Source organism: Ornithodoros turicata, chromosome 1 (genome assembly GCF_037126465.1).
Source record: "Ornithodoros turicata isolate Travis chromosome 1, ASM3712646v1, whole genome shotgun sequence".
NCBI classification, from domain to species: Eukaryota; Metazoa; Arthropoda; class Arachnida; order Ixodida; family Argasidae; genus Ornithodoros; species Ornithodoros turicata.
This window is the reverse complement of record NC_088201.1, coordinates 76,731,492-76,757,018: the sequence shown is the minus strand read 5'-3', so window position 1 is coordinate 76,757,018 and position 25,527 is coordinate 76,731,492. Positions and strand designations below refer to the sequence as shown.

Sequence of the window (25,527 nt, the reverse complement as noted above, 5' to 3'; positions counted from 1 at the left end):
TCAGCCTTTCCGGAGGTCTTCTTTTTCGTTGGGGACGGGGCGTCTTTGCGACTTGTGCATTCCCATTTCCTAGATCAGGGACTGCTGTATTCGGAGCGTGCACATTCTCAGGAGTCGTGTGCAACTCGCTCGGAGGAGTATCTTCTGCTTCTGGTTGGTGTGGTCGATCCGCTACCATGGGCTCTGGTACCATCTGGAACAGCAGAGTCATTTGAAGTTGGTCCGCGGTTTTCTTCTCGAGCGTTTTGACGTTCGCAGGCACCCGGTTTCAGCTGGTCGATGTGCCGGCGCCAGACTTTGTCACCAACCTTTACTTCATAGGACAATGGTCCGTGGCGTCTGAGGACAAGACCAGTGGTCCACTTATTGGTTCCTCTATAGTCACGAACAGAAACATGTTGTCCCGGTTCAAAGTAACGTTCTCTTCCATGGTTCCGCTCGAACAATTTATCTTGCTTGTCTCGTATACTGTCTTGAACACTTGTCCTGATAAGCGACAGGCGGGTGCGAATTTCGCGTCCCAGGAAGAGTTTTGATGGAGTTTCTCCAGTCGTTGTGTGGGGGCAAGTGCGATATGCAATAAGGAACTTTGAGAGATTCTCGTGGATACTCCCTTCCCCCTGCATAGATTTCAGGCTTGATTTGAGTGTCTGGACAAAACGCTCAGCAAGTCCATTGGTTGCTGGGTGGTATGGTGCTGTCAAGGAATGTTGAATTCCATTGTTCCTCATGAACTCCATGAACACGCTTGATGTGAACTGTGGTCCATTGTCAGTGACGATACGTTCGGGTATGCCGTTTCTGGCAAAGATCGTCCGTAGGACATCTACAGTGTAAGAAGCAGTAGTAGAGCTCATGACGATTACTTCAGGCCATTTGGAGAAGGTGTCCACAACTACCAGGAACATTTTGTCTTGGAATGGCCCGGCGAAGTCCAAATGGACTCGTTTCCATGGTCCGTTAGGAATTTCCCACGGATGATATGGAGCCTTAGGTGGCTTATTTTGGTTCTTCAGACAACCTTCGCAATTCCTTGCAACAGCTTCGATGTCACGATCGATGTTTGGCCACCATACGTAGGATCGTGCCAAAGCTTTCATTTTAACGATTCCCATGTGACCACGGTGAAGCTCGTCAAGAACTGACTGTACGAGTTTCGCGGGAATGACGGTGCGAGTGCCCCATGTTAGAACTCCTTGTTGCACAGATAGTTCATCTTTGCGTCGGATGTAAGGCACAAGATCTTCGTCCAAGTTAGAACTGTCCCAGCCATTCATGACATTCCAATATATCTTGGACAGAATAACATCTCGTCGGGTTGCGTCTCGCAGTGTTGAATGAGTAACAGGAAGTTGCTCAAATTGGCTTAAATGGTAAAGCTCAGCTTCATCTGGGCCCTCCGGTGGAACATCCGGTAGAGGTAACCGTGACAAACTGTCAGCATTGCCGTTGTCTTCTGACCTCTTATACACTATGTCGTAGTCCATGCCGGAGAGAAAGAGAGCATAGCGTTGGAGACGTGCTGCTTCCCAGACAACACAATGACGTCCATAGGACGTCCTATGGATATCTGTTTAGGAATACAGGATATCCATGGGATGTCCAAACATATCCGGCGGACATCCATGGGACATCCCGTTGTCTGCAAAAAGACATCCTATGGCCTTTCCTGGGGACATCCCGTGGGACAAGTCTGGGATATGATCAGGCTTTGATCGGATATGTCATACCGTGCCTTCACGGTACCGATATGCTTTAACACTAGCTGCAGCAAATAATTTTCACGTGATCAGAGCAGTTTCAAAGCTTTCATTGCTTCTTTATTTCAAGGAACTTCAAGTGATGTATAGCTACACAATGTTAAATATTACACAATATGCATAAAAAGAAAATGACATTTGACTTGGATGATAACAAAGCAGATAAGTGCTCAATGCATGAACGCATAAAAGCTCTAGAAATTACATCACACCAACATCTGAAGCTGCTGAGAGGTGAAATCAATTTGTAGTCTGCATTTAGCAGTGACGAGCAGAAACTGTGTTCTCAGTCATTAAGCCCACAAGGGGTGCTTTGGAATTAATGGTGGCTGGATGGCTTACAGGGTCAGACCACACTTTGCCTTGTATACAGAGAAAAGCTGAACGATTCTTGCGCCAGCAGTTAGAAATATTCATAACGCTAAACAAATAGTCGATATGCTTATTTGGACCGAAAATGGCATCCCTCTATCTAGAAAAGCCTCTGTAAATGTACATATGACATATGGAACTAAAGGATCATCACCTTGGTGCTGTTATTTAACGTCACTACATCAATGGGCTGAAGCACCATTCAGCATAAATGAGTAAATAATGTCATTGCATTAATGGGCTGTAGCACCTAGCAAACGCCGTCATCACATAATTGGTTCGAAGCACCTCCTAGCAAAAACGAGCAAACACCACAAACCCACTTCCGTGCAGTACACATCAGATTCATGTAGAAGTTCGTCATTTCAGTCGAGGTAAGTTGTACTACGCGCCTTCAAAAGTGCCTTCCACCTTTGTCATCTGAGCAAAACAATTTTTCACAATCCCTGATAGAGATATTTGAGTCTTCTTTAACTGAGCCGATGAACATTATTTGGCTACAATAATATGCACAAAAATACCAATCACTTCAAAAATAACCTTATTTACTCCCTTCTGGACAGCGTGGTCTCGTATCAAACAACCCGAACAAGAAACATGTATCAGGAGTCCGATATGACAATACGAGCCAAGTGCAGTCTTTACAAAATACATAGATGAATAAAATGAATAACGTCATCTATACGGCACTTCACACTTCATTCTTCTATAGTCTACAGTTGGCCTCGGCCAAGATGAAATGTAAGGAGCCCAGTTTGGGTGTTCAAGATAACACTACAAGAGCTGCAATGGCAGCTGTAAAATATAGCATGGAATTTCAAACATTCTGAGCATTTCGGGATTACACAACATGCTCATGAAGGAAATAAACGCACCATCATGACTAGTAATCAGGTTGCACAAAATAAGCAGAGGTGTAATTTGGCCTCTTTGGAGTTTGTTTAAAACAAGTGCAGTCTCCGAGGGGTCACATATGCAAGGAAAATTCCTGGTGTTTCTTTTTTTTTTTATGAACGTATACATACAGGGCGCTTCACCTCAAGTGATAAACAATTCTAACTGGCAACGTACCTGCCGGAGGATTGTGGCACTTTCTGCAATTACCTTCTGGGATCTTTTGCTGCCATTTTGGAAAGCTTTGGACAATTTTTAATTCGGGGATCTTTTCAATGAAAAACTTTGAAAATTGCCAAGCGATCCTACGAATAACCGCAGACCTAACGAAAACTATGCACAGTATAGTGACTGAAATAGTTGAAAAGTCTTACTAAAAGTGCTGCTATAGCCCCACCTGCTTTATTGTTGCAAAAATGTGTGCGCAAAATGTGCAGCAAGTGGAAGAAGTGTTCCCACCTTGATTTTTTTCCGTTTCTTTGTGCATCAAGGTCAAACCAGGGAAAAGAAAGGTAAAGCGAGAGGCGGGGATACTTCTTCCCTGCAACTTATCTGCTGGCTTTTTGCAGCAATCAAGTCGGCAAGACTAAAGCAGCACTTTTACTTTTTTCGACCGTTTCTGTTAATACTGCGCATAGGTTTTGTTGGGTCTGTGGTCATCCGGAGGGCACTTCATATTTCTGTTAAAAAATAGGGTGTGCTTGGCAATTTTCTTAATTTGATTGAAAACATAAATTTCCATCAATTAAAAATTGTCCAAAGCCTTCCTAAGTGTCGGCAAAATTTGCCAGAGGGTAATTGCCAAAAATCCCACAATCCTATACGGCGTGTACGTCTACGGTTAGAACTTATCACGATAGGTGAAACGCCCTGTATGTGCGGCCTTCTACCTTGCAAAGTTATATCTGGCTCTATTGTCATCACCTTCCAATACACACGAACACAAAGACAACTCGAACAATATTCGAGTTGTCTTTATGTATTGTTATTATTCACAATCAAGCTTATTACCCTCACCAAAAAGTTATTAACTGTTTGTCACAATTATGGTCTGCTCTCTACACAGAATAAACTTTAACATAATCCCACCTTCTGTTTCATGAGCTGATTTTTTTTGTCCAACATTATACATCCCCCATTACATAACCCATTAACATTGTCTCTGTGTATTGCATGGATATGGCAATGGCATAACACTTTTCATTTTGAAGGAACACCTGCATAGCCCTCAGTCTGCAGCCAAATACACACAGGAAAGAAATGTGTATCTACCACACTCTCAGAGAACGCACTTTTTTTTCTCTCGTGAAATCTAGAGTCAAAGCTTCGCCTGAATAGTTTCGCACGGATTGGCCCAGCTGTCGCCGCTGTTCTGTGTAGTACTCCGAGCCCTTATCTTTTGTTGACGTCCTGTCATGAGGTTCTTTGGCGTGCCTCAGCCAGGACTTTATGTGATGCTCTGCTTTACTGCGGGTCACGTCCCTGAGCAGCCTGTTTGACATTACAGTGCCTATAATTAAAAACGTGACTTGGCTTCAGAAGCACAGGTGACAAGTCAGATATACAGAATATGTAAACACAAGTATTTTAATACTTACTGGAGCATGAATGCAAGGGTGTGGGAAAATGCTTATTACTGACAACAAATTGTTCAGCACTATAGCTGCACATACATTCTTTATAGCAAAGTGGGACTTGTAGCCAGCACTGTAGTTAAAACTTACCATATCACTATTCGAGTCCAACTTAGACACATCGCAGTAAAACATGACGAGGGAGTTCACAAAGATGAATAGGATTGCGTAGGAACTTATGGAATCTTACAAGAACTTACATCACAGCATAACAGGTCGCAGAACTTCAACTGGAGGAGGTTGCTACTTTGTCCTTCATGAGCGCTCGTAAAATTCTCAGTTTCTCAGGTGAAACTGATTAGCAGGCCACGTCACTCATCTCTTCACGTAAATATGGGACCTCGAAGAGCAATTTTTTTCGCACCAGTCGCCGCTGCCCGGAGGAATGAACTTCCTTTAGAGAAATGTTCAAAGTCAAATTTGCACCTCGCTCAAGTCTGTTATCACGAAGTTGGAACACCAACTTGCCTTTCTGGTATCCTCAAATGTTAAAAGCTTCGGTTCTTCTCCAGAAAATTCTACGGTGAAAGTGAAGAAACCCATCAGCCATCTCACACTTTTATCGACAACAAATAAGTATAGAGAAGCTGAACAGACTAGTCACTTCTTTAGGCAATGGAACAGGCTACGCCCGAACCAGCCTGCCTCTTAAACGAAATTACCCTAGAAGCAAACCTCGGTAACATCAGCGTTGAGAGATAACGAAATTAATGGCATTGTAAGTACAGTTAAATACCTTGATGTCGAAAAGTTTGTGCGTCATTTGAGGAACACACAATGTGGAAATTTGTCAGACTTAGTCAGGGTAGCATGTTTCTTGATCGCACTGTTAGAAGCAGCGAAAAAGCTATAATTACTCTGTCCTGTACGTCCTGGGTATGTTCTGAAATATTTGAGAGCTCACTCGCAACTTGATATTATGTATCCGTATCTTCACCCTGCTCACTGTTCGCACAGTAGTGTTGGCCGAGTCTGAGATGTCGAGCAAGCTGACGAAGGAGCGCGTTGAACAGCTGCTTTTCACACATCAGTGGAAAATGCCATCGATCTTGTCATTTTGTCAACACAAAATACAATGGGATCTGCACTACACGAACGCATGCACAGAAGCACAAACGAAACAGCGCAACTTTCTATTTCACAACACAAATACAAACATTCGTAAACAATCCTTCCTGACTCATTCCCTTATACTTTTCACTCACCTATTGTGAAACTCAGATTCTTCTGCATTTACGTACACGCATGAACACCATAAACGGTAACCGCAACTAACGCCACAAAACAAATAACGGATTGGATTGGATCGGCCTTTAGTCCGCTGCATTGACCACGCGGGGTGCGTATATCCGTAACCTAGCCAGCAGCACGCATGACGCGCCTATACGTGCCCTGATTGGCTGCTGCGCCGCGGGCGACCCATCAAAACCTGGAGCGCACGCTTCGCCCATGCTCGTCAGGTGTTGACGCCGTTGTCTTGACAACGAAGCGCGCAGATTGAACTGGTTTGAGCAAGACGTTTGTAATGCGACGAGCGTTCGCGCATTGGAAAAACGCAAGTAAGGCAGGCGTGCTGGTGGACGAAATCCATCGAGCAATAACGATAATAACAAATATAATGATAATTAGGAGTGGATTTCCGCGTAAGGCGATCCATCGAAGAAAAAGTTTGGATAAACACAACGTCGGACTTTTAATTTACAATGGATTTCGTCTCGCCAAGCGGGTTGTGGCAAAAATCAGTCTATTGCGTCAAAAACGTTGTATCCCGTTAAAGCATGGTTTCGTACATATTAGTCAAGCATCGCAGTTTTTGAATGACAGAATGGGGCAGCATATAGGAATTGCGCCCTACTCACGAAACCGATTCCATCTGGAGTGAAACTGTTGTTTTGAACAGGCTATGTTCTCTAAAAGCAAACTCTTGCTACGAGAAGCCTTGGCAATTCAAGCTTTGGGAAACGGCACCGCGAGTACGTCGGTTGTAAACCACCCACCCGGTTTTATGATATGCGCTGTGACATATCCCTTATTCTCAGTGGTCCTTGCCCCTTTTACCCACACTGTACTGTAAAAATGCTGTGCTGTCTTGAGTAAATTGCTTTGCTGGTTTGAGCTCTGGTGTGTTTGTTTATTCGATCCGCGTCGCCCAAGATCAGGCTTCTTCGATACGTTTACATCGCGCTCGTTTGAGGTCTATATGTACGTTCTGCTTCCCTCTGCACATTACGCCTTGCTGTGATGATGGAAGAATATATTATTGTCAAAGATGAAGAGGCGTCAACAACTTCGTTGGAGATTCTTAGAGGAAATCTGCTGAACGAAGAGGAAATGGATGAAGCAGTACTGCCGAAGCTCACAATTTGGACCCGATGAACAGAATAAATGCAATTAATCAACCTTATTCGAGAAATAAATATGTGAAAGATTGGAGCACAGACGAGCAGACTGGTCGACGGCCCACGGCTACTTCGATCGGTCACTGCGAAATAACTACTGCTCTGAATAGGCAGAAATCCTGCCCCAGAAGCCCAGAGCGGCCCATTTTACAATTTTGTACAGACGCTCTCACCTTTTGAACCGCGAGCATGAAACTCGCAGGCGTTGCTGAAACGTTCCCTCACCTGTTGAACATCGACGGACGAGCGGGACATCCAGTGAGGAACTTGAACGGAATATTTGGCAAAGCTGCTTCACTACTACCACAAATCTCATCCTCAAGCCATGCTCAAGCAAACAAACCGCTGTCCGCTAGCGCTAGCGCATATGCGTACGCGAAGCGAGCAGACTGCAAGGCGGCGGCGGCGGCAAAGAAAGACACGTGACACACATCACTTCTAGCGCATGCGCAGCGCAACTGATTTTCGTCTCCCGAAGGCCAAGGCCAAGTGTACCCGCGTGAGTTCTGGAACGCAGCATTGGCGGTTTCGTGCGTGGTTGCGTGACAGTGCTGCTGTGTTGGCTGTTCTCCCATTGCTTCCTTACAAGAGTTGTGCGGACTACAAACAGTGACAGTAAGTTTACGCATGTCTTCAGGCGCTAATGTTGTGGATCGATAATGCAATTACGAGTGAAATTGTCACGAGGTCACGAGCCGGACCTAACTGCACGCAGTCCACAGCTCTGTGCAAATGTTCAAACAGTGGCTTATCCATAATGGTAACCACGGGGACGCGATTCTGGGGCAGTGTTGCCACACGTAAAACAAACTTATATCTGTAGATCCGAGTCCGAAAAATCTGTAGATAGAGCTAAAAATCTGTAGCCACTCAAAACTCAGCTTCTTGAACGTTTTGTCTTCAAATCTGGAATGTCTGCCTGCGTCTCTAAATTCAAGGGTTTATTTCGTTCCACTGCTGAAGACCACAGTCGGAATTTATTGCTGCGGCGGCATTGCGCGTTGGAACTTTCGGTTTGCGATGTCGCGTGTTCAACTCAGCAACAATAGAAAAAAGTGCCGTTGATTTTAATATTTTGACATGTGTATATTCACATGAGCTGTGGCAACTAACGCAAGAATCGCGTGTAGTAGGAACAATTCTCTCACTCGTTCCACTATCACAATGGCCCAAGCAAGCAATGGCCGACGGTTGGCAAAAGGTCGGATGGCAGTTGGCCAACGACTCTTTTGGCCATCCAACGTTGGCGCAGCGTTGCATAGTGAGAGGCAGAGCGAGGATTGGAAAGCCGTCGGCCAGCCCAGGCGAAAATTTTTTGAACTGGTACCAGTTGAACTGTGTTATCGAACAGGGACCAGTTCAACCGGCCCCAGATCAACTGGTACCAGTTGGGACAACTGGTCCCTGTTCGATAACACAGTTCACCCAGTCCCAGTTGCAACCGGTCCCAGTTGAGACTGGGACCGGTTAGAAACCAGTTGGGCCAACTGGTACCAGTTGAGACTGGGACCGGCCAGAAACCAGTTGGGCCAACTGGTACCAGTTGATCGAACTATTCCCTGTTCGATAGCACAGCTCACCCAGTCCCAGTTGAACTGGTCCAGTTGCAACTGGGACTGGGCAAACTGTGTTATCGAACAGGGACCAGTTCGATCAACTGGTACCAGTTGGCCCAACTGGTTTCTAACCGGTCGTAGTCTCGACTGGAACTGGTTGCAAGCCTCATTGTTGAGCTGGGACCGGTTGAAGTGGCTTCACTTAGAGCGGCCTGTTCAGACAGAGGTTAGCTTGTATGTAACCGGTGCCCCTTTGCAGAATCGCTGTTCCCAGCAACGGCAGATCCAAAGAACTGCAATGCAAAATTGCATTTTATTTGTAGTCAAACATTACACATATTCTAATGTACATGTAGCGTAACTATAACGTAATTAAATTATAGCAGTAGATGAACTACAGAGTTACATGGAATAGATAATACTTCATGGTTGATTGGTCCCTTGCTTGACTGCCTTGTGGACATCTTGAATCATTCAACAAAGTATTTGAGATGTTCTTAATAGCACACGATGGATCGATATTTTCCTTTGAGCCCCAGCAGCTAAGGTTTCTGGAAAGTTGAAAAGGCACAAGTAAATATGCATTCAATTGCAACATGTAATTGTGGTGTGTGCCTGGACAATCGGTCAATTTGAGCAGTCGTGGCCCCGGAAAGTACGTGAACCTCTCAACATTTCTGTTGTGCAGTAGTTGGACCTTTCAACTAAGAGATTCGCCGGCTTTCGGGGGCAATGAGTTCTACTCTGGCGTACTACGCTAGTTCGACAACATCCGTGGTGCGAAGGATCTAAAACACGAGAATGAACGAAAAAAAAGCAAAAACAAAAACATGAATGAAAAAAGTTGCTGGTAACGTTAACATAAACCGGATGTTACTCGTAAAACGGCATGTACTTGCAGGTGCCACGAATGTGACGCAGAACAAAGAGAAGCGGTTGTAGTGGAAGTAATATTTCTAAATGGTGCACAAGGGAAAAGCACTTAAGCATATAGTACTCACGATATAAAGCGGTCTCCACAGTTGTAGTCGAGCTGTAATCCTATAACACCCACCCGCCCGGCCGCTGGCGCTCATTGTACTGTCGCACTGTCGTAACTTGCAGACAAATATCCTTTAGATTATAAAACCAACGCCTATGTCACACATCACGCTAAGAACATAACGGGCAAAAATCCCTTCTACAAGCATGCTGCTAAGCAAGCGACCGTTGCACAGTAAACGCATGATTCATCGCGGGAGCAGGAACGCACAAAATACAAATATAAGAGTTCCAAAATAACTTTCGTTAACACTAACAAACTTTACCAAAAATTGAAATATGATTATTTCTACTAATAAAGTTACTTTCTGATCGTTTTTATAACTTCATCTTGCAATCTTCATATTAACCTGTCCTGGCACTGAAACCGAAACTTCCCCCAAATATATAAACTGGTCCAGTTCGAACTGGCACCACCTCACTTCCAGTTGATACCAGTCCAGCTTGAACTGGTACCAGTTCACTTTCCAGTTGCCACCATCCCAGCTTGAACTGGTTGCACACAGTGCCCACTTGCCACCAGCCCAGCTTAAACTGGTACCAGTTCACTTTCCAGTTGCCACCATCCCAGCTTGAACTGGTTGCACACAGTGCCCACTTGCCACCAGCCCAGCTTAAACTGGTACCAGTTCAAGCTGGACTGGTAGCAACTGGAAGTGAGGTGGTGCCAGTTCGAACTGGACCAGTTTACATATCACTGGACAGTCAAACTGGACTGGTACCACAAAGTGCCCAGTTGCCACCAGCCCAGCTTGAACTGGTACCAGTTTACTTTCCAGCTGCCACCAGTTTGGTACCAGTTGGTTCCAGTTGACCACCGTTGGTGCGAACTGGGAACGAGCTGGTACCAGTTTACTTTCCAGCTGCCACCAGTTGACCACCAGTTGGTGCGAACTGGGAACGAGCTGGTACCAGTTGACTTCCCAGCTCAAATTTTCGCCTGGGAGGGTACAGATCCGTATCAAGAAACGAGCTCGTTGGCCAAGCACTTGCGAAAGCTTTGATTAATCTCGCCTGGGCGAGAGGGAAACGTAGAATGGTCTAGCGCTGCATAAGTTCGACTTTCGATGGACCAAGGGAATTTCTCAAAGCTAAAGCAGTAAGAAACAGAAGCAATACCTTCATGGCAAGTTAATACGACAAGCAGTTCATCATCAGTGTCGTTTGTGTATGCGCCAAATTAGACTTAGACACGCCTCACCCTTCATTTTGACTCACACGCGATCAGGTCTCTCGAATTTGCGGAAGCTCGCGAGACAAGTTATGTATATAGTATCTGTTTTTCCTCCGGAAACGTTGTGGGAAATACGAGAAACAAACAAATAATGGTATATTGTTACCTTACGCCGCGAGACAATTGAGTCTGAAAATGAGGGACGCCGCTGCAATGCTTTGGTCTGTATCTTGGCACAAGCTTGGCACAACGTAGGCTAGCCAATGCTTGGCAAATCGTTGGCCAAGGTACAGATCCGTATCAAGAAACAAGCTTGTTGGCCGATGATGTACCAAGCAAGGCCAGGTAGGCCAGCCTAACTATAGCCTAGCTTGGCCCAACCTTTGTTTGTTGCTTGGGGGTGAGCGAGGATCGCAATTCATGGACAACAAAAACAATAAATTTTATTTATTTATAAAATACTACAAACCCTGAAAGGGTCCAAGTAGGAGGGGCACAGAAAGTCCAAAATAATTTACAACAAGACACATATGTCACATCATGTAACTGCGTTTAAGCCTTTCACAAATGCCGTGACAGAGCGGTGTGAGCAGATGACAAAGAATTCCATTCTTCGATGGTTCGAGGAAAGAAGGAATATTTAAAGCAGTCAGTCCTGCACTGGAATGGTTTGAGGCTTAGCCGTGTTGATCTGGGTGCTTGTGGAGTGATATAGTCCTGATGATTGATTCGATATTGACCATTGAGTACATGAAAAAGAAACTGGAGCCTATGGGTCTTTCTACGCTCTTCCAGCGGCCACTCCGTGCGTAAAGAGGAGTAACTGAAGTGAGACGATGGTACGACTTAAAAATAAAACGTAACGCTCTCCTTTGAACGGATTCAAGTAGTCGAATATTCGCCATGGTGTACGGGTCCCAAACAATAGCACTATATTCCAGAATAGGACGAACTAATGTTTTGAATGCCGTTAACTTAGTATGAGCTGTGCATTCACGAGAATGACGTTTTAAGAACCATAATTTCTTGTTAGCCTTCTTTGTTATGTATTGGATGTGCTTATTCCAGCGCAGGTCTGATGTAAGAAAAACGCCCAGGTATTTGTATTCGGAGACCCTTGAGAGATTCACTGAGCGGTTTCCTTTTGCGAGTGACACTCATGACCACACACTTATTTATGTTAAGAGGTAACTGCCATGTCTCACACCATTTTCTGCAAACAATTATTTAAACATGCACAGTCATCACCGCTATTAATCTCCTTATGCAATACACAGTCATCGGCAAAAAAGTTCATTTTAACATCGATACCCATTACATTAACTTCTTGCATTCAACATCAAGATGCTGTACCTATTCCATCTAAGCGACTCGTCTTTACACGGACACGTGGCACACCATTTTGGCACAAAGATTTGATATCTCTGCTTGTTGGACATATAAAGCAAATACTGTGCCAAAATTGTGTTACCTACGTGACATACTGCTTTGCTGAGATATGTTACGGAAGAAATACTCCTGAAGCGATTAAAGGAAGTGCATACGAGTACATATGCTTTGCAAAGTTGTTCCAAAGTTCCAAGTGTTGAATTGGCAAAGCGTTAGTCATCTCATAACAAAGTGATGAAAGAAACTAGTGAGAAATGCGAAGCCGCAAGCACTGTTGCATGGCCATGTTCACAATGGGCAATGACGCTTTTCACTTTGTGTACCGCGGACTGACTATGCTCAATGAGTGGTTTGCAGTATCTATGATTGATGTAGGCCATGGCAACTACCGATGCACTTTGCAGAGTGTGCAATGATGTCTTTTGTGAACGAGACAAACCTCAATATATTCCCACGTAATTTTGATCCTACAATTAATTGAGTTGAGGGTTTCAGGGTAAGTGTGCACCTTTCTTCTGATATTTAGTGGGAATCACACATTAGTTACGCATCCTCTAAGCCTCTTAAAAAAATTGTCTTCTTGAAGTGGACACGGAAACTACCTTTCGCAGGCAGTAGACTGCTGGCATACAAAACCCTTGTACAAAGTGCCTTAGAAACGGTACAAATGACATCACACTGTCCATCATAAAAACAAATGACATCATACTGTCCATCATAAAAACAAATGACATCATACTGTCCATCATAAAAACAAATGACATCATACTGTCCATCATAAAAACAAATGACATCACACTGTCCATCATAAAAACAAATGACATCATACTGTCCATCATAAAAACAAATGACATCATACTGTCCATCATAAAAACAAATGACATCATACTGTTCAACAGTGCCACCAATTTGGTACAGTTGAGCTACGCTCAAAGCTAGGGGGGACGAGTTCGCATCAAAAAGGCACGGTCTTGAGGGGATTATGGTGGTCTTTGACAGAGCACGCGACTTTCGGTCCTACTTTTCTTTCAAGAGGAGGCAGTGAACAAGTGCCCATTCGTGGAACCCAGCCCTCCCCTTCCGATTTGTTTCGGTATCAGTCTGTCTACCAATGTCATGATGACATTTATATTCTGTTGAGTTTCTTACATATGTAGGTAGGTAGGTATGCCAAGAATTTTTTTTATTACTACCCTTTTTTTGTAGTTTGAATCCCTCGAAAAACCATTGCACAGCATCAGAACACAAAGGCTACATAATGACCCAGTTTCACCAACCTTTTCAGCATCTGAACTAAGATGAACGGTCATTAAACTATCTGCTTCACCACATCACCGATGGAAAAAAAGAAGTGTCTGTTCGAGGATTGGCAACCCTTGATATTGGTTCAGTTAACCAGAGTTGGTGAAACCGGGCCTATGGAAGTCACCGAAACATTCATCACATCACAAATCAAAGTTTGAAAAAAGAATTGAGTGCTAGCATGAAGTTTTGGCACTTCTGAGTAGCATTTTAACTGCTGCCTATGTAGCTGCTGCATAATTACAAGTAATTCAGAAAAAGTAGTACAAAATTTGAGGGTACTCTACTCTATCTTCCTCTGCATGGTATTGAAAACTGTGATGATTCAAAGTGCTCATCGTCTTGGCCCAGATTCTGTAGCAGATTTATCAGCCATTTGTGTTCCTATTTGTGGTACTGTGGCTAGCTAGTCACTCCACCCACATACCAGCATTCCTAGGTTACACATACCATTGGTTGATATACGAAGAGGGGAGTCAAGTCCTGTAGATCGCATAAACAAAATACAGAAACCGACACTGAAGATTTTTGTTTAAGTTTAATTTGTACAAGGTTTCGCATGGAGGTCCACGCTTCCTTAGGTCCTACCTGAGGAAGTGTCGGTTTCTGTATTTTGTCTGTATCATGTAGTTATAAGAGTGGTTTAAACCACAGAAGTTGCAGATGCTGTTCATCAACTTTATTTTGAGATGGACAGAGAGTTTCATTGCCTGGGGCGGTACTCTACCCCATAGCTGCTTGTGGTGTGAGGAAGGAAATAATGTCCCATGGAGTCCAAAATTGCCAAAAGAGCTTCGAGAGCAGGCATTCGTGGGCTCGATTTAGCTATAGGCCAAGAAATTTTAGAGAGAGGGGCAGGAGTTCAGATTATTGAGATCTCAAAATGGCAGTTTGGAAAGCTCAGTAGTGTGGGCAATGACAAAGAATATACTCTGGATCTTCTACAGCACTGCAGTGACAGCACCTGAGAGAGCCAACTTGCCTCATGTGGTAATGACACTGAGCTGTAAATGCCCCATTGAGTCACAGTGCACCACATTGGCGAGAAGTGTTTTGTGGCATCCAGAAACCAAGCTCTGGGCCAACATTTCTCAGTATAGACGGGGCGAAAACGTCAGTTGTCCATTGACAGGAACACTATTTAAACAATCCATTGATATGTTGGTGAACGAGATCTGCTTTCTACATGACCAGTAACATTCCTTTGCTATCTCTCACTGTGATTTAATTAAACACATCCCTCATGTGACGGCGTTCCCGGCACAGTTTTACCTTGCTAAACCACTTTTCGCGGCGCTTATCAAACATAACATTAGCGGTTCTTCGTAGGCCGAGGAAAGCAAGAGACGTTTCCATGATGTTTACTGTGATGTACGTGATTACCGTCGTGACAAATGGTCGACACAGCAGTTTTGCGGTACGTTTTATATGTTGCCTATCGTGGACATTTTTCGCTACCCGATTGCCTGTCCAAAACAGGCTACGACTGCATCAATGTCACTTCACCAATGAATTCCTTCATAAGTTACACGCGCGTGTTAGCACACCAAGTCGTTACACGTCTGAAAAATACCTGACGAAATTGGCAGAAGAAACATATGCTTTATTAGAGCTTGCAGTGATTATCCTTTTCATGCAGCTCATCACGCAACACCATACAGCTCCGTCGTTACTCAATTTTCTCTAATAGCCTCGTCCCCAATAGTAGCCGAACGGCCGAACCTCTGAAGCGTTGTTTTCCTAGTATTCATACGCGTAGTTATTTACGCCTCTAACTTAATTAAATTGATGAATAATTGAGAGATATATGCTGAATGCCACACAGAATTGCATAAAGACTCGTTATTCTGGAGTGTGACCCTCTTAAACACTGATTTTCTCACGTAAAACCATGCTTAACACTGGACTGCAAGGCGGCGGCAAAGAAAGACACGTGACACACATCACTTCTAGCGCATGCGCAGCGCAACTGATTTTCCTCTCCCGAAGGCCAAGTGCAGGGGCGCGAAGCTGTAGTATAAATCTATTGTAGCTGAAAACTCACGTGACCTCCGGAGCTGGACCAATGACTGAGGACTAGCCACCCTATTTTTTTTTTCTTTTTTGATTATGTCGCGAATGACGTAAATGACGTGTCATCCGTTTCTCTCTCACTACTTTCCTCCTCTCTGCTCTGCTTCCCGTCTTCTTTTGTTGTTCCTTTTTTTTCTTCCACGCACTGTTTTTTTGGTTCGCGTTTGTTGGAATGCAGTGGGAGTTACAGGAATACGATGAAGCCTTGGTTGTTTTTGTCACATGAAGTATTTTATTGTGCGACATACGGTTATGCAAGCAAGATGTACACAGGATGACATTAACATTGCTCCAGAATTTGCTTGAAGAAGCCTGATAATGTCGGACTGCCTCTGGCAAGGACTGCTACTGGGAACTGGAGCTCAGTGGCTGCAAGATGAAAACAATTGGTATCAGATATACGGTTATGCATGTGAAAGTTGCAATGTAAATAGAAAGAATAACGGCGCTATTGAACGCGAAAAATAAGAACGGTGGTAGGGTTGTGAGAAGCTCGCAGTCATGGGGAGTGATGAGCGACCTTAGTACGAAAAATACCTTTTATTGCGCTACTTCACCATTATATATTCAGATCGATTAGCCTGACTCTTGGCTTTGGCGCTACGTACAGAACAGCTACTAAGTCAACGCGTCTGACGAAACTTGTCGAGCGAAATCACCAAGAATCAGACTTACAGTAGCGTCATACCTTTATACAGTACGACGTGAACGGGTATTTAACCATAACATTTAGATGATATTGTTTCACGAAAAGAAATTTAGTCTACCATCGTATCTGCAAAGCTACGCTGTCTGTCTCGGTCACCGCGTATTCCGGTAACTGTTAAGCAACTTATTCACAATACACGAAGTGAATGCGGTGTTGTGAGGCAACAAGCAACGACAAATGACTTACCTCTCGGCAGTCGTTGACCAGGTATCGGGTACGAGGCGTTCGGACGCTCGAATAGTTTCTACACCAATAGGCAGAGCACAAATGTTGCGCAGGCATCTTCCCTGGCAGCTGTGACTGTTCGAGGACGCTCACATGATACAGCTTGCGTTTTTAAACAGGAAAAATCAGAACTCATAGTCCAACACAACCGCTACACAACGCAAGCCGTCCGAAAAGGACGCCGGCGACTCCGTGGACGCCGGTTCCAACCGGCACAGCCGCCGCGCTGTCGCCTGTTCGAGCGCTCGCGAACAAGTTTGAAAACAGCCAATCATCGCTCAGAAAACGAATTCATCCTCATGGGAACCAATCAGTAATCACTAGCCACCGGATGTCTCCATGACGTTCAATTTGTGACGTTTTCTGACGTCCGATGACGTGAAACGCATGAAGCGCCTCACTTTATCCCGCAAAGGAACTGGCGAGTTTCGGGCCCTTGGCCAAGTGTACGCGACCCGCGTGAGTTCTGGAACGCAGCATTGGCGGTTTCGTGCGTGGTTGCGTGACAGTGCTGCTGTGTTGGCTGTTCTCCCATTGCTTCCTTACAAGAGTTGTGCGGACTACAAACAATCTGAGTAAGTTTACGGATGTCTTCAGGCGCTAATGTTGTGGATCGATAATGCAATTACGAGTGAAATTGTCACGAGGTCACGAGCCGGACCTAACTGCACGCAGTCCACAGCTCTGTGCAAATGTTCAAACAGTGGCTTATCCATAATGGTAACCACGGGGACGCGATTCTGGGGCAGTGTTGCCACACGTAAAACAAACTTATACCTGTAGATCCGAGTCCGAAAAATCTGTAGCCACTCAAAACTCAGCTTCTTGAACGTTTCGTCTTCAAATCTGGAATGTCTGCCTGCGTCTCTAAATTCAAGGGTTTATTTTGTTCCACTGCTGAAGACCACAGTCGGAATTTATTGCTGCGGCGGCATTGCGCGTTGGAACTTTCGGTTTGCGATGTCGCGTGTTCAACTCAGCAACAATAGAAAAAAGTGCCACTGCACGTTGATTTTAATATTTTGACATGTGTATATTCACATGAGCTGTGGCAACTAACGCAAGAATCGCGTGTAGTAGGAACAATTCTCTCACTCGTTCCACTATCACAATGGTGAGCGAGGATCGCAATTCATGGACAACAAAAACAATAAATTTTATTTATTTATAAAATACTACAAACCCTGAAAGGGTCCAAGTAGGAGGGGCACAGAAAGTCCAAAATAATTTACAACAAGACACATATGTCACATCATGGAACTGCGTTTAAGCCTTTCACAAATGCCGTGACAGAGCGGTGTGAGCAGATGACAAAGAATTCCATTCTTCGATGGTTCGAGGAAAGAAGGAATATTTAAAGCAGTCTGTCCTGCACTGGAATGGTTTGAGGCTTAGCCGTGTTGATCTGGGTGCGTGTGGACTGATATAGTCCTGATGATTGATTCGATATTGACCATTGAGTACATGAAAAAGAAACTGGAGCCTATGGGTCTTTCTACGCTCTTCCAGCGGCCACTCCGTGCGTAAAGAGGAGTAACTGAAGTGAGACGATGGTACGACTTAAAAATAAAGCTCTCCTTTGAACGGATTCAAGTAGTCGAATATTCGCAATGGTGTACGGGTCCCAAACAATATCACTATATTCCAGAATAGGACAAACTAATGTTTTGAATGCCGTTAACTTAGTATGAGCTGTGCATTCACGAAAATGACGTTTTAAGAACCATAATTTCTTGTTAGCCTTCCTTGTTATGTATTGGATGTGCTTATTCCAGCGCAGGTCTGATGTAAGAAAAACGCCCAGGTATTTGTATTTGGAGACCCTTGAGAGATTCACTGAGCGGTTTCCTTTTGCGAGTGACACTCATGACCACACACTTATTTATGTTAAGAGGTAACTGCCATGTCTCACACCATTTTCTGCAAACAATTATTTAAACATGCACAGTCATCACCGCTATTAATCTCCTTATGCAATACACAGTCATCGGCAAAAAAGTTCATTTTAACATGGATACCCATACCAACATCATTTATAAAAATTAAAAACAACAAAGGACCCAGGACCGAACCCTGGGGAACACCGGATGTGTACGAAGGACGAGTCGGCGTTATTCGCATGGACAAATTGTTTTCTATTGTCAAGGTAGTTGGAAAGCCAGGTAAAGAGTTCATCGCTTACAATTTCCTTCAATTTTAATAATAATTTCCTGTGAGAGACTCTGTCGAATGCTTTAGCGAAATCCAGAAAGTTTAAAGAGGTCCCACAGGGAGTTGACTGACACAGATGAAATTGCTAGGGCACTGAAGGTATCAAAGAAGTTGGAAAGCTCATCAATTACACTATTGTCGTCTGCCCTAGAAAAGTCAGTTTTTGGTGAAGGGTCCCAAATTCTAACAGTACCATCCTGTGGTCCGATATGCCTTCAAGGATGCTGCATTCCGCTTCTCTAGTAAATATCTTGTTTGATACAAACATGAAATCCAATATTGACGAGGTAGTGCCCTGCGTTCTCGTAGGCTCCTTAACGAGCTGGAGTAAATTGAACGAGAGTTGGTCAACGCAGCGAGAGCAGACCAGTCAATGTTGGGCAAGTTAAAGTCACCACCAAGGATTACATAGGGATGGCGGGCAGCGTGAGTGTTTATATAATCAGACAGCTTAAGCTTATTCAGAACGGATATGCCTGTAAAAGCCACCTACAAGCAAGCTTCACCCAAACCATTTCGACATCAACCGGCAGCACAATGTACTCAATATTTTTTTTTAGGACAACAGCGACGCATCTAGAGGATCTATCCTTACGAACAACAGTATAGTTGGGTGGAATTATTTCATTACTTTCAATATCACTGTGAAGCCAAGTCTCCGTAACAATGAGCACATCCGGATCATGAGACAAAAGCAAACTTTCTATGTCTACTATTTTGTTCACCATGCTTCTGGCATTTAGATTAAGAACCCGAAATTTATCAGAACCAGTCTTTCCATTAAGTCAAGCTTTATTAGTACTGGTCAGTGGTGCATCCTTTACAGAGGTTGCTTTGCGTCGCTGACCAGAAGCATAGTCCCAAACGTACAACACACCATCTATGTACAACTTGTCATAACTCGACCGTACTTTAGCACCTCGTGACCTTTCATCGCGAGCGCTGTCCCATAACAATTTCCTTGTTGCCCTAATTCTGCTAGAGAAGTCTTCCGTAATGAACAGCTTCGTGTTTTTAAGCTTACTTGCATTACGCAACACCTCAGTTTTCTCGCTGAAATCGAAAACTCTTACTTGAAGACCGCCTACCCAATCGGTGTATACGTTCAACTGAGGAAACCGTAACGTTAAGCTTATTTTCGAAAATTTCGTTGAGCACTTTTATTTTTAGGTTGTCCTCAGATTCGCCTTCCTCTTCTGGTACGCCGATAAGGTTGTTCAAGGTCATCAACTTTCTGTTGAAATTCTGTGTTTAAAACTGGCAATGTCAGACACACACTCACTCACGACAGCTTGGCCTCCACTTAACATATCTACGGTAGCCTCAATTGTAGCTATATTGCTGGCCAGGCTCTCAATCTTACTTTCTAAACTAGATTGACTTATCCACTGATAACGGCTTCAAGTTTCCTATTACTTTCATTCACAGACTCGATCCGTTTGGTTATCTCCCGTTGACCACTAATCAGGAGCGAAAGCTGTTCCTCAATCGTTGGCCCGGGGTTAGATTCGACGTCGCCCGACAACATGAGGAGCATCTCTGAGATATTGACATAAAATGCGATGCAAACTTGAGGGCACGGCAGCAGTATCAAACACAAGTCATTACTGGAGTAGCAAGGGTAGTTACGCTTACCAACCTGTATAACAAACAGAGGATACATCAGTGAGCGTGCTGTCAGACTGGGGAAGCTCTGATGCTTTTAACGTGTCTTCCGATGACGTCACAGTAGATAGTGCGGAGGCGTAGATGAAGATAACATTCTGGCGTGGAAAATCAGGACACAGCAAGGTTGACTGTAGCTTTGGCGTAACATCGTAGCTCACACCATCGGCGTTAGTAGCTGGAATTATGTGCACAGTTGCAAATGGACTTCCTCCCGGAAAGGTGTTGCAGCACAGCGACATCAGTACCTGTATAACAAACAGAGGATACATCAGTGAGCGTGCTGTCATACTGCCGCAATGCCCTCTCGCTGCATACTCGCATACTACGCACATACTATGCATACTCGCAACGCCCTCTCGCAAAGCGCGATATATTATTTCCACAGGCATAATGAAAGCGTGACGTGAATTATAAACGTTGTGGTTTCACTTCAAAGCCAGTCAAGTCTGTGAGGCGCACACAACTGGTAACGCACACACAAACACCCAAGAAAACTGATTTAGCGTTGAGGCTCACCAATGGTTCAATCGCTGTAGACGTCCTTCTCCTCTGGCGAGCTCCGCCAGTTTCGTGATCGACGGATCAAATCCTTGTCAACGGCGAAGGCGAAGCAGCTTGACCCAAAAGCATGCTTTTGGGTCAAGCTGCATGCGTTTTGTGTGCAGGAAGCCAGTTATTGTGGTCGTCGAGAGGCTGTATCTTCCCTTCGTTTTCATCAAATTAACTGTGGAAAATATTCTAAAAAATTGTCGGTATAACACAGTCAGTCCCGCATTCTGCTGTACGTTTTTCGTCGTTGTCGTTTCGTGCACTGATGCGTAATACTGGGTCGACTGACTCATTCGTTGGAGCAAAAAAATCATGAGATTTTCAGAAATCTCTGTAGATCTGTAGATTTTTCAAAAAGTAGGTAGATCTCATGATAAATCTGTAGACAGACACAACACGAAGTCTCAATTGAGACTTCGTGTTGTGTCTGTCTAACATTTGATGAATGCAGCATCGTGGCGAGAGGTGTGTTGAAGCATGTGTTGGACAACTCTACATCAGCAAAGATGGGAAAAAAATGTCGGTTTGTTCATTGGCTGGAAGCCAGTGGTGTCATGAGGTGTTACTGAATGGAACGGATGCGGTGCAGAGGAAAGAAATGGTGTTGCGTGGTAAATCACTGCGTTCTACTTCTTTTCTATCTGTTGCAAGCTCAATGCTATTATACAGTTGCTCCCTGAAGATATGTTAATTTCCAATCTTTGTTAATGATTAACGCAGCTGTTTTGTTTTTCAGAAATCAGCCGGCAGAATGTCCAGCATTAGCAGAAAGAAACCACCAGTGGAATCTCTCCTCGAAAACCTGCGTGAGTGATCCTGTGGCGTCAAAATATGTGAAAGCCGTGCCTTGTTCGACTAAACGTCCGGGTGTCGACCACAAATGTGCGATGGAATCTAACGTCGTACGATGAACAGTGAACAGAATATTGAGGGTTCTTGGCACGGCTTGAACTGGCTGTCTTGGATTTGATGAGTGGGAATACGTTCGGAATTGACCTCACTTTTCGATATTGCAAAAAAAATATTGTATAAACGTCCCGCATTCTAAATGGCAGATGAGGCACGATGTCAAAATGACGTGTTACTATTGTCCCCAGGACATCGCAGGGCGGGGCATGAGGGTGAAAGAGTGCAATAATAATCGGTCAGTTTAGAGGCATTATTTACTTTTTGGCGACTACGATTTTCTGAAAGCGTTCACCATTGGCAATATATCACGATGCATTTTTAAAAAGTGTGCCTCTTATACCTGTTTATTGCCCCCTAAAGGGCTTGCGACAGGTCGTTTCAGGTTATCCTAGATAAATGCAACCTTTACATCAATCGGTGTTTTGCATGGACTTGAACTTGTATTGAAAGTTTCACAATGAAGAGGGTAATAGAAACTGAGAAAATTGACACCGCGGATACCGCAACTCGTGCAGCTGTGACATCACAGCACTCACAGCCACCAATAAGGCAGCGCCCGAGAAGTAACATGCTTATGGCTCCCAATAAAAATGGCTGCAACTGTAATGTCTGTGACGTCTGCGCTTTGAAGAGGAGCGTGTTCAAGGACTTGTATCTCGCTAAGTGCGACCCGTAGAAGAATAATTCTTTTTTCCTTCGTATTCTGGTGTGCTGTACAATGCATCCATGATGTAATGAACCACATCATTGAAAGTGTCTCAACCCCTTTAAGTGTGCATTCATCTGTAACGCTTTTGCAGTAATGCTCGTTGCGATGATTCTGATACAATAGACCATATGCAGAGCCGTATATTAAAAGGGAGTCTGGCCATTGGGAGGAGTCACAAAAAGAGGCTCAACCTGTCAATCACAGTTTCGCTCCTCTGATTGGTTCGCTTTTTACCAAGGGGGTCGCCATGACACCATACTGCCACCCAAAATGGCGACGAAAACAAACACAGTGAAGCGGGGATTTCGTGACAAAAAATTTTCACTGACTAACCTGATTTTACGCTGCAAATGTACACCCTGATATAAATTTCTCGGAAATCAGTTTCAACTTATGCTCATCCGTCGATATCTAACTGAAAATAATACGTTTTGTCGCCGGTGTTAGGCCTAGTGAACACGACGATCACGACGAAATCATAACAAAAACGGCGCTGTGCTGTACAATCTTATATTTAACAGCTGGATTTCATGGATATAAACATTCTTGCCTCTTATATTCCAACTATTCATGTAGATTTGTTTAAAAATCATACCGACAACAGAATGTGTCCCAGCAGGTGGTTCTGCCGGCAGCGGTACAACGACGGAAGCAGACGACAATTCCCGAGGTGCCTTACCCTCCCTAGGTGGCGCTTATCAAATTTGCACCAACAATCCACTACTTTTGCAGATTGCTAGAGGTATCCATTTCAATGACATCCACTCCACTTGCCACCCAAAATGGCGCTGCCCATGTTGGATAGGGGGGCAAATAGTGAGGATAGGCTGATTGATAGCGCCCCATATTTCAAGACTTCATTGGTCGGAAAGCTGAAAAAGTGGGTGGAGCTTCAGATATAGGCATGACCCATTAATGGCCAGACTCCCTTTTAATATATGGCTCTGACCATATGCAGTGCCGTGTATGCCAAAGGGAGTCTAGCCATTAATGGGACCTGGAGCTCCACCCACTTTTTGAGCTCTCTGGCCAATCATGAGACAAAATACAGTTCGCTATTAATCCCAGGCTATCCAAGCTATAAATTACCTGTATTTACTGGGTGCTGACATTTTCGGGAAACTGGATTGGATTGGATTGGATTGAATAGGATATTCCCTGACAACCAAGCAACCTAATGGATTTTGCGTCCACTTTTAACGGCGCCATCTGGATGAAGAGGGGATGTCGGGAAGGCGCAGGGTAGCAGAAGTAGCAGAAGCAGAAGTGCATGCTAGCAGAACTGATTGGCCGGTAGAACCGCTAGTTGGAACAGACTGCCTGTATTATACGTATTTTAACTATAAAATATCATATGATTGAATCGAGAATGGGCAAAGGTGTGTACATGAATAAAACTGTCATAAAATGCAAATTTTTGGCAATCCGTAGCGTTTTTCTCACTATTTGCCTGTGATTGCTGTCGTTACTAAGGCCTAACAAGGACGACAAAACATGTTATTTTCAGGCAAACATTGACACTGGAGCGTAATTTAAAGGTGATTTGCAAGGTATATGCAACAGAATCTACACTTAGGGAATAAAATTGATGTAATTTGTGAAAAAAATTGGTCATGAAGTCCTCGCTTCGCCGTTCCAAGCTAGGCTGCCATTTTCGGGAAAATTTTGGTGTCATGGCGGCCCGCATAGAAAACAGCAGCCAATGAAGAACGCTCAATTTGATTGACAGGTCGAGCCTCTTTTTTAGGCTCCTCCTAATGGCCAGACTCCCTTTGGCATACACGGCACTGACCATATGCAAAACTTAGCGCCATCTTGTAGCACTCCCAGGAACCTACCGGAGTTCCGCCACGTATGAGGCGTCCTACCCGGCTAGTACAATGCAAACGACTGCCATACAACAGTTCTCTCGCGTGTCATGCTTCTCACATATGCAGTTTCACTATCTTATTTGTGTGATTAATGAGATGCGGGTTTCAAAAGGGAATGTAAACCATGATTGACAGCCTCGTATATCTGTATTCCTTATTGCATTGAAAGCGTTTAGCGCGGTAATATAGGTTGGGCAAGAAAATTACGTTAACCTAGTGCAACGATGCTTTGTTATCCCATCCCAGAAGGAGCTTAGTACAGCTCATTTGAGAACTTGTTAGTGCACTTGATACAGCAAAAACATTTGGCACGAAATAAAACTTTAGTGCGATTGCAGTTGTTGCTATGAAACCTGCTGTGATACACACCGTTACGTACTGGTATAAAATGTGGCCTTTCTCAGCTCGGTGAATCCGAGTCTTCGTTATCTGAGCATCTCCCACATAATTGTCACGTTTGGTTGCACTGCATTTCATGTGACTGTTTACCAGACTGATAGTCCTCCTTAAATGTGCTCCTCAGTCGGTGCACTCTGACTGTTTCAATCATTTTGTGCGAGGACATTTCATGATCGCCTTACAGTCACCTTCAACAGCTTCCCTGAGATAGAAATGACTGCTAACTGTCAATAGAAAGATAAGTTCGATGCTGACATAGCAAAGGTGTGTTCACAGCACTTCAAATAGACTGATTTTGTCCCAAACGTGCCGATGGAAGACGCTATGAATTTGCTGTGCCATCAGTTTCTCATTCAAGGATAAGCCAGAGCGAAAACTACCAAGGGAACGCGTGATGCAAAACCATCGATAAGTCATTGATATAGTGTCCAGAAACATCGATACTTGCTGCAGTCGTACTAAGTTTTTATTTTGTACCAATGTTTATGCGTATACAGTGCACTAAATAGTCCTTAAATGGACTGTACTGAACTGTCTAAATATGTCATAGGGTGGCATTAAAGAGCAGCTTTGCACTGGGCTAATGTAATTCTCTTGACCACAATCGAAATGACCACGCTCCAATGCAACAAGTAGTAATCCAGAATTACTTTTACCTTGCTTGCATTCCCTTTTGAATCCTT

At 44.1% G+C, this 25,527-nt stretch overlaps 2 protein-coding genes across 3 annotated transcripts in view; one reads left to right on the top strand and one right to left on the bottom strand.

The window, feature by feature from the left end:
* Nucleotides 1–107: 107 nt before the first annotated feature.
* Nucleotides 108–1,487, bottom strand: LOC135376585 (uncharacterized protein K02A2.6-like). The gene has a single exon (XM_064609134.1). The coding sequence runs from the start codon at nucleotides 1,485–1,487 to the stop codon at nucleotides 108–110; it is 1,380 nt and encodes a 459-aa protein (XP_064465204.1).
* A 6,081-nt stretch (nucleotides 1,488–7,568) lies between these two features.
* The window catches only part of LOC135378418 (uncharacterized), a 61,598-nt gene continuing 43,639 nt past the window's right edge, over nucleotides 7,569–25,527 (top strand). Inside the window, exons 1-2 of one of the 2 annotated variants that reach the window (XM_064611449.1) lie at nucleotides 7,569–7,674; nucleotides 21,693–21,762. In XM_064611449.1, coding sequence (XP_064467519.1) covers nucleotides 21,708–21,762 — 55 coding nt within the window. In that variant the 5' untranslated portion in view covers nucleotides 7,569–7,674; nucleotides 21,693–21,707. Of the gene's footprint in view, nucleotides 7,675–16,984; nucleotides 17,104–21,692; nucleotides 21,763–25,527 lie in introns of those variants that run through there. The other variant, XM_064611448.1, reaches the window with a different exon arrangement.